The sequence below is a fragment of the Triticum aestivum genome, chromosome 1D (assembly GCF_018294505.1).
Source record: "Triticum aestivum cultivar Chinese Spring chromosome 1D, IWGSC CS RefSeq v2.1, whole genome shotgun sequence".
Taxonomy (NCBI): Eukaryota; Viridiplantae; Streptophyta; class Magnoliopsida; order Poales; family Poaceae; genus Triticum; species Triticum aestivum.
Window position 1 is genome coordinate 66,874,472 of NC_057796.1, and position 9,660 is coordinate 66,884,131.

Consider the following 9,660-nt stretch of genomic DNA (forward strand, 5'->3'; position numbering starts at 1 on the left):
GGAGCCGCGCCCGACGCCGCGGGCAACCGCGCCCGTGCCCCGTCGCCTCCTCTCCCCCGAGCTCCTCTCCGCCGACCACCGTCTCCTCCTTCTTCCCCAGCTCCGGCGGGCGCCAGATCTGGATCACGAGGAGGTTGACTTCTTCCCCAGCTCCGGCGGGCGCCAGATCTGGATCACGAGGAGGTTGACTTCTTCCTCTCCCCTGAAATCCTCCAAGTCCCGTATATTTTACATTATATGCTCCTGTTCATCGCATCATATCTCCGTGCATATTGCTCCGTTTCGTGCGTGTAATATGTCAAGATGTTCGCCTCGAGATGCTCTTCATTTTGTTACATTGTGCCATGCTCGTTTGAGTCCATCTTGATGCCCAAATCTCTGGTGCAAGAGTGCTATATGATGTTTACTGTTGTTACTTATCAGAACTTGGTGATTTGTTATTTTTGCTACATTTGATGTGTGCATCTTATGGGCATGAGCTCTACAGGTGTTTTGATCTATGACATGCCATCTTTACAGAGGTGTATGCCATGTATTTTTGTGATCTCTGTGGTGACTAGCACAAGCATGCAAATTAGGCTTCGTGATGTTTCTGTTTTCAGGGACTTACGATTTTCACCGTCTGTTACTGCTAATATTTTGTTGCTATGTATCCATATGGCTACAGTGAGATCCATGCTTCTTTTGGGCATGTTCAGTAAGGATGTTTTGTAAATATAGTTGTGCTCTATCCATGCATGCCCTTGTTTGAAATTATGGAGTACCCTAGCATGTCTTAATCTTGCTCTACCTTTCCTATAAAATGTTTCTGGCAGAATGTTAACATGTTATTCAATTTTGCCAAGTTGTTGTAGTTGATCCATACATGCTATGAACTTGCCCTTGCCATGGCTAGCTTCATAAACATGCCATCTTTCTGTAGGTATGCTTGTTTTGTCATGCATTGCTTTGTGATGAGTGAATCAAGCTCACCAAGATGCCTTCATAATTCTGTTAATGCCATGTTCTGTTTTCTGCCAAGTCTGAAACCTGTTAACGAAACTTGCTATATTTACATGGTTGCCATCATATCTTCTGATCCTTTTTGGCTTATGGTCACTAAGGAACTTTTACTCTATTATTTTAGTAGATTCATGCCATGCCTTGTGTTGCTATGTTAAGTTCATGTAGCATGTGTTTTGCTTGCTCTGAACATTGCTACCTGATGCTGTTTCAGCCATGTCCAGTAATTTCACCAAGTCTGTGAAACTGATATCTTTTGCACTTTTGCCATGCTTGTTTGAACCTGTTATGCTGTGATCTAGCCATAGCTCAGTGTTCATCTTTTGTCAAGCATCTCCTTTAGATTACTGTCATATGCTTTGTTGCTATGTTGAAGTGCTGTAGCATAGTTACTTGTTGCATTCTAAGTGCTATCATGCTGTTAATCGCAGAATCGTGTCATTCTTGTTTTGCTTGCCATTTGCAAACCGTGCATCCGTTTCCGGTGATCTTTATATCGATTTCGACCGAAATCATCTCATCTTTCCAGTGGCATACTTGGTTTGCCAAGTTACTGCCTTGTTCATCATTTTTCTTCCGGAGCACGCATACGCATCGCATATCATATCTCGCATATCATTCATGTATTGCATCATGTTGTTTGTGCATTTCCCGTGATTGATTGTGGTTCCATTGCTTGTGTTCTTGCTGTGGGTAGAGCCGGGAGACGAGTTCGCGAACGAGGAACCTGTTGAGTACGCTTACGAGGATCAAGCTTTCGACAACTCTGAGAACCTTGCAGGTAAGATGACCATACCCTCGAAATCACTTCTATCTTTGCTTTGCTAGTTGTTCGCTCTATTGCCATGCTGCGCTACCTACCACTTGCTATATCATGCCTCTCATATTGCCATGTCAAGCCTCTAACCATCCCTTCCTAGCAAACCGTTGTTTGTCTAAGTTACCGCTTTTGCTCAGCCCTTCTTATAGCGTTGCTAGTTGCAGGTGAAGTTGAAGTTGGTTCCATGTTGGAACATGGATATTTTGGAATATCACAATATCTCTTATTTAATTAATGCATCTATATATTTGGTAAAGGGTGGAAGGCTCGACCTTATGCCTGGTGTTTTGTTCCACTCTTGCCGCCCTAGTTTCCGTCATACCAGTATTATGTTCCTTGAGTTTGCGTTCCTTACGCGGTTGGGTGATTTATGGGACCCCCTTGACAGTTCGCCTTGAATAAAACTCCTCCAGCAAGGCCCAACCTTGGTTTTACCATTTGCCACCTAAGCCTTTTCCCTTGGGTTTTCGCGAGCCCGAGGGTCATCTTTATTTTAAACCCCCGGACCAGTGCTCCTTCGAGTGCTGGCCCAAACCGAGCGATGTCCGGCGCCCCCTGGGCAACCAGGGTCTATGCCAACCCGACGTCTGGCTCATCCGGTGTTCCCTGAGAACGAGATATGTGCAGCTCCTATCAGGATTTGTCGGCACATGCGGGTGGCTTTGCTGGTCTTGTTTTACCATTGTCGAAATGTCTTGTAAACCGGGATTCCGAGACTGATCGGGTCTTCCCGGGAGAAGGTTTATCCTTCGTTGACCGTGAGAGCTTATAATGGGCTAAGTTGGGACACCCCTGCAGGGTATTTATCTTTCGAAAGCCGTGCCCGCGGTTATGAGGCAGATGGGAATTTGTTAATGTCCGGTTGTAGAGAACTTGTCACTTGACCCAAGTAAAATACATCAACCGTGTGTGTAGCCGTGATGGTCTCTTCTCGGCGGAGTCCGGGAAGTGAACACGGTTTGAGTTATACATGAACGTAAGTAGTTTCAGGATCACTTCTTGATCATTTCTAGCTTCGCGACCGTTGCGTTGCTTCTCTTCTCGCTCTCATTTGCGTATGTTAGCCACCATATATGCTTAGTGCATGCTGCAGCTCCACCTCATTACACCATCCTTTCCTATAAGCTTAAATAGTCTTGATCTCGCGGGTGTAGATTGCTGAGTCCTCGTGACTCACAGATTCTACAAAAACGGTTGCAGGTGCCGACGATGCCAGTGCAGGTGACGCAACCGAGCTCAAGTGGGAGTTCGACGAGGAACGTGGTCGTTACTATGTTTCTTTTCCTGATGATCAGTAGTGGAGCCCAGTTGGGACGATCGGGGATCTAGCATTTGGGGTTATCTTATTTTCTTTTGGATTTGACCGTAATCGGTCTATGTGTGGATGTTGGATGATGTATGAATTATATTTATGTATTGTGTGAAGTGGCGATTGTAGGCCAACTCTCGTTATCCCATTCTTGTTCATTACATGGGATTGTGTGAAGATGACCCTTCTTGCGACAAAACCACAATGCGGTTATGCCTCTAAGTCGTGCCTCAACACGTGGGAGATATAGCCGCATTGTGGGCGTTACATTCTCCTATAAGAATAAGACAGGGGGCTTTTTCCCTCTGTTCTCATTCTTTTTTATTTGACTTTTAAAAAATTGTTCACAATTTTACTAGAGTGTTCGGATCTGCCAACGTATTTAGTTGTTAAAAGTTTGCATGGTTCATAGATCACTTACACTAGTCCGTGTCAACTGGTTAGCAACGCCCGTACACACAATTGTGATTTCAGTTCCTGTTTGCCGCGCCCCATTTTTTGGAAATACGCACTTAAACCTAAATGCTTTAGTGGGGTTTTACAACAATCGCGCTTCTAGTTATCTCCAGGGCCGATTACCTCAATGGGAAGGAGCGAGTTTATGCAGCCCAAGGTAGTGAATCCGATTCCCCATGATCGCCGCTTTTTTGTGATTTTCACGTCGCGCGTGCGGTGGGCCGGCCCAGTCGCTCGATCCCTATGCATCGGGCTCATGTATGATGCAAAATGCGTCATATAGGAGTCCCGGGTTTAGGCTGGTCGGAGGAACTTATCCGATGGGAGCACATATTCCACGCGCAGCGCCTTATCACGCCCGCAACAAGACAGAACGAGGTCTCAACTTTCTACCACGTGACACATGTGATAAGCAATTCAAACAATTAAAAAAAGGTCTCAGCTAGCTCATCTATGTCGTGTTTGCATCATTTTTTGGGGTACATTCTGCATTAAATAGACGTGCGCCACACCAGGGCTCCTCCGATTGGGCCGTCCCAACAAGTGATACTGCAGGTAAACGGACAAGGGACCTCCTGCTACTGAACGTGCGTGGCTAGCTAATGGAGATGATGACTGTTGGTGACTAATAGGCAGTGCAAAGCACTAGGAAACTGCCAGCATCAAAATATCTGAGATTTTTTTGAAATTTCAAATGTGTTTTTTCGAGAAAAGTGAATATTTGAAATTTGAAGATTTTTCAAATTTGCTAAATTTTTGAAAACTAGAGTATTTACTGACAACCTCCTTTTGCATTGAATAATGAACTATCAAGTGAAACAAAAGGACTGGCGCGAGATGAAGGATCAACATTTTAAAAAAATTGAACAATGTTTGAAAACAGGAAAAAATGGGAAAAGAAATGAAAAAATAATAAGAAGAAAATCCAAGAGAAAAGAGTAAAAAGGTTGCTCATAAAAGACGTACAAAGACAGTAAAAGAAAAAATATAGAAAAACCTGCTTTTGGGAACCATCTTTTTGAAACTTCTAGAAGGTTCCCAAAATCGGCTGTCTGATAAGTGGACGCTATAGTGACTGCAGGTAACATTGCCCGCTGATAGTCACGATTCAATACAAGTGACATACATAATTTAAACTTCTGAAGGTATACAGAAATATACTGAAGTGTCGGTTTGGGGATTTCTTCTGGCGTGGTCAAATTGGTACCGCTTATGAGCACGACGAAACCTATTACCAAAACTAACTGCAATCTAAAGTTCTCATCCGAGACTCTCGTATTCCTCTTGCTGTAAGACAGCAATCTAAAGTTCTGAACTGCTGTGATGTGTACACACCTTGAAAACTATGGTTGCACTACTTGTTACCGGATTGTGGTTCCCTGAATCGAGTAAATACAACACCAAGAACCTGATACTTCCATTTTCTCCACCTGTGAAATTTCAGTCATCTTGTTGCCCACACATGATAGTGATATTTTTCCTTTTCACCACCAGTATATTTGTATTACAAAATTATAGGGTGTTTTTGTTGTATACTTCAGCACTTGTGTGTATCTTGTCTTTAGTGTGTACTGAGTCATCATCCTTTTTGCACATGATGATTTGCAGAGTAAGTGGCATGGCAAATCAATCTAGAAAACGATGTATGAAATGCGTACAGACTAATCCCAATCTCGATTACACACATTGTTGCAACATAGAAGGATCATAAATGGTGCCCGATACAAATGCATCAGATCAAATAGCAGAAACGGATCAAATGATGTTGGTGATTCGGCCATACACAATTGTTCGGCAAGCAAGTACCATCCGTCAGGGTCTCCTGGTAAAAGAATGGCACAACAATCCAACTCCCAAGCGCACACAATTTTGCATCGCAGGAGAAAGAACAAACATACATTAACAGAGATGCAGCAGAACAAAATCAGAGACGCGTTGTTTCACAGAGACAGGTTCCATTTCCAGCAACACATGCGAACAACTTTGTTCCACGATTCAGTTCGAACTACAGAGCAAATAGAGAACTGAACAAGTCGCTGTTCTATAAAGCTTTTGGGACCTGCAGGGGGGGCGAGGAAGAGCCTAGCCGCCGAAGCCGTAGAGGGTGCGTCCCTGGCGCTTGAGGGCGTAGACGACGTCCATGGCGGTGACGGTCTTGCGGCGGGCGTGCTCGGTGTAGGTGACGGCGTCGCGGATGACGTTCTCGAGGAAGATCTTGAGCACGCCGCGGGTCTCCTCGTAGATGAGCCCCGAGATGCGCTTCACGCCTCCACGGCGAGCCAGACGGCGGATGGCCGGCTTGGTGATGCCCTGGATGTTGTCGCGCAGCACCTTCCGGTGGCGCTTGGCGCCGCCCTTGCCAAGCCCCTTGCCTCCCTTGCCGCGCCCAGACATGGCGGACAGATCTCTCCTTGGTTCGAGCTGCGAGCGGATGGAGGTCGAGGAGCGGTGGTGAATTTGTTTTGTGGTTTGCCGGAGGCGGGGAGGGGATTTTAAGGTGGGCGAGAGGTGGGAGGAGGCGTGCTCCTGCCGTTCGATGCAGATGGAATGCACGGTTGAGATTGCGATCCGGGGAAGAGACGCCGCGGATCGATCACGTGGCGGGAGGCTCCCGTCGCTTGAGTGGCGGGCTGGGTCAGAGGTGTGCCCGCCGGCTCCAAAGTTTTGGGCTGTGGGCGCGATGTTTTCGTGCTGGTGTACGCCAGTGGCGCCAACACGGGAGTCGGTGACGTCGTTTTTACCAGAATATTGTTTTCTAAGCAAAGGTAGTTCCACAAAGTTTCCTTGACTAGGCAACCTAGTTCTGGGGACAAAAGACATTTTGAAAAATGAAAAGTAAATCGGCATTGCAATTTTTATGGACCCGGATATCCTCGAAACATCAGATTTGTAGCCCGTTCGAAATGAACAAATCGATACCGAGGGAAAGATCAGCCTACCGAACGAAAACATTCGATCTGATAGCATCTCCACTCGTTCGGCCCCCCAGCGCACCCGGCGATTGCGTTTTGGCCTATGGGTCGGCGGTTTTTTCGCCCTGGGGACGATCCAGTCCCCAGCCGCCCCCGTTTCGGCCCCAAGACGCACATAAATTCAAACTTGTCTTTTCTGCTGCCAAAAAAATGCCACAAGTTCGGCGATCATCGGCGATCTGCCACAGTTCGGCGATCAACCATACACGAAAAGTTCAGCGTTCAAAAGGAAGAGCGCGTAGACAGAGGAATGCATCAAACGACGGGCTCTCCGGCGTGGGACTGCCCGTCGGCGGCGTGGCATTTGTGCTCGGGTTGGTCGGCGTCGGCATGGCTTCTGTGCTCGGCGTCGGCGTCGGCATGGCTTCATCGCTCGGGCTGGGCATCGGCGTTGGGGTCGGCGTGGGCGTAGGCACGGTGGTAGAAGGCATCTGGTTCAAGATGAGACCGCGCTCCGCCATGTACCACGCCTTGACCTGCTCGTCCATCGTCGACATGTCCGCCCCCATCAAGAACCCAGGTCGGTGTTCCTCTTCTTCACGGCTACGTTGGTCCGGAGTAGGTCGAGCTTCACGTCCTTGTGACGCCCCCGGTTTGACCGTACACTAATCATGCACGCAAATGTGTACAATCAAGATCAGGGACTCACGGGAAGATATCACAACACAACTCTAAAACATAAATAAGTCATACAAGCATCATAATACAAGCCAGGGGCCTCGAGGGCTCGAATACAAGTGCTCGATCACAGACGAGTCAGCGGAAGCAACAATATCTGAGTACAGACATAAGTTAAACAAGTTTGCCTTAAGAAGGCTAGCACAAACTGGGATACAGATCGAACGAGGCGCAGGCCTCCTGCCTGGGATCCTCCTAACTACTCCTGGTCGTCCTCAGCGGGCTGCACGTAGTAGTAGGCACCTCCAGTGTCGTAGGTGTCGTCGTCGACGGTGGCGTCTGGCTCCTGGACTCCAGCATCTGGTTGCGACAACCAGATAGAAAGGAAAGGGGGAAAAGAGGGAGAGAAGCAACAGTGAGTACTCATCCAAAGTACTCGCAAGCAAGGAACTACACTACATATGCATGGGTATATGTGTAAAGGGCCATATCAGTGGACTGAACTGCAGAATGCCAGAATAAGAGGGGGGATAGCTAGTCATGTCGAAGACTACGCTTCTGGCCATCTCCATCTTGCAGCATGTAGAAGAGAGTAGACTGAAGTCCTCCAAGTAGCATCGCATAGCGTAATCCTACCCGGCGATCCCCTCCTCGTCGCCCTATTAGAGAGCGATCACCGGGTTGTATCTGGCACTTGGAAGGGTGTATTTTATTCAGTATCCGGTTCTAGTTGTCATAATGTCAAGGTACAACTCTGGGTCGTCCTTTTACCGAGGGACACGGCTATTCGAATAGATAAACTTCCCTGCAGGGGTGCACCACATAACCCAACACGCTCGATCCCATTTGGCCGGACACACTTTTCTGGGTCATGCCCGGCCTCGTAAGATCAACACGTCGCAGCCCCACCTAGGCTCAATAGAGAGGTCAGCACGCCGGTCTAAACCCTATGCGCGCAGGGGTCTGGGCCCATCGCCCTATGCACACCTGCACGTTGCGTACGCGGCCGGAAGCAGACCTAGCCCCCTTAATACAAGCACGAGCTTACGGTCCAATGCGGCGCGCGCCACTCAGTCGCTGACGTCAAAAAGAGCTTCGGCTGATACCACGACGCCGGGATACCCATAACTACTCCCGCGTAGATGGTTAGTGCGTATAGACCAAATGGCATGACTCAGATCAAATACCAAGAACTCGTTAAGCGTGTTATTTTGAAGTAACCGCGGACGCCGTCCAGGGCCAGGCCCACCTCTCACCTAGGCGGTCTCAACCTGCCCTGTCGCTCCGCCACAAAGATCCACTTGCGGGTACTCCTACGAGCCGACCCGACTTTAGTCACCACCTGTGTCGTGTATAGAGTATATAAGTATATACCCGTGATCACCGCCCAGGTGATCACGGCCCGATAGTATAGCACAGCAGACGGACAAGAATGTAGGGCCACTGATGGAAAACTAGCACCCTATACTAAGCATGTAGGATTGCGGGTAAAGGTAACAACAGTAGTAGCAAGTACAGGCTATGCATCAGGATAGGATTAACGGAAAGCAGTAACATGCTACACTACTCTAATGCAAGCAGTATAGAGAAGAATAGGCGATATCTGGTGATCAAGGGGGGGGGGCTTCCTGGTTGCTCTGGCAAGTAGGAGGGGTCGTCAACTCCGTAGTCGAACTTGTCAGCAGCAGCGTCGGTCTCGTAGTCTACCGGAGAGAAGAGGGGGGATGAAACAGTAAATACAATGCAAACATAAGCATGACGATGCGTGACATGACAATGAGCGGTGCTAGGTGTGTCCTAGCGCGGTAGTAGGTGGTACCGGCGAAGGGGGGAACTTCCGGGAAAGTATTCCCGATGTTTCGCATTTTCGGACAGGTGAAACGAAGGGGGAAAGTTGTGAGTTCGATATGTTAGGGATGTGTGGCGGACGAACGGACTACGTATTCGGATTCGTCTTGTCGTTCTGAGCAACTTTCATGTAGAAAGTATTTTCATCCGAGCTACGGTTTATTTTATATGAATTTTAAAAGATTTAAATTAATTTCTGGAATTTATTTAATTATTTAATATTTACATTATCCGAAACAGTGTTGTGATGACATCAGCATGACATCATGCCGACGTCAGCAGTCATCTGACACGTGGGTCCCACATGTCATAGACTGATTAGGGTAATTAGGGTTAACTAATTAATTAACTATTAATTAAATTAACTAATTAATTAGATTAATCTAAACAGGGTTAATTAACTTAATTAATTAATTAATTAATTTTTTTATTATTATCATTATTTATTTCTTTTTTTTCGTTCTGTGGGCTGGGCCCCTCTGGTCAGTGGCACAGGGGCCTAACGGGGCGGATCGGCTAGCGGACGTGGGCGTGGGCATCGGCGCCCGACTGGGCGAGCGCCCAGATCGACAGGCAGAGGGGGGGCGCCAGCCACGGGCGTGGCGAGGCCGCCGGCGCGCGGCGGGGTAAGGCCA

General features: G+C 47.7%; 1 protein-coding gene and 1 pseudogene across 1 annotated transcript; both read right to left on the reverse strand.

Annotated features, from left to right (window-relative positions):
- Positions 1-5,525: 5,525 nt before the first annotated feature.
- LOC123165445 (histone H4) lies at positions 5,526-6,054 on the reverse strand. The gene has a single exon (XM_044583092.1). The coding sequence runs from the start codon at positions 5,979-5,981 to the stop codon at positions 5,670-5,672; it is 312 nt and encodes a 103-aa protein (XP_044439027.1). The 5' UTR covers positions 5,982-6,054; the 3' UTR covers positions 5,526-5,669.
- A 330-nt stretch (positions 6,055-6,384) lies between these two features.
- LOC123157882 (uncharacterized) overlaps positions 6,385-9,660 on the reverse strand; it is a 45,630-nt pseudogene continuing 42,354 nt past the window's right edge.

Coding starts and splice junctions, on each gene's coding strand:
- LOC123165445 (XM_044583092.1), bottom strand. CDS start 5,981: ATGTCTGGGCGCGGCAAGGGAGGCAAGGGGCTTGGCAAGGGCGGCGCC.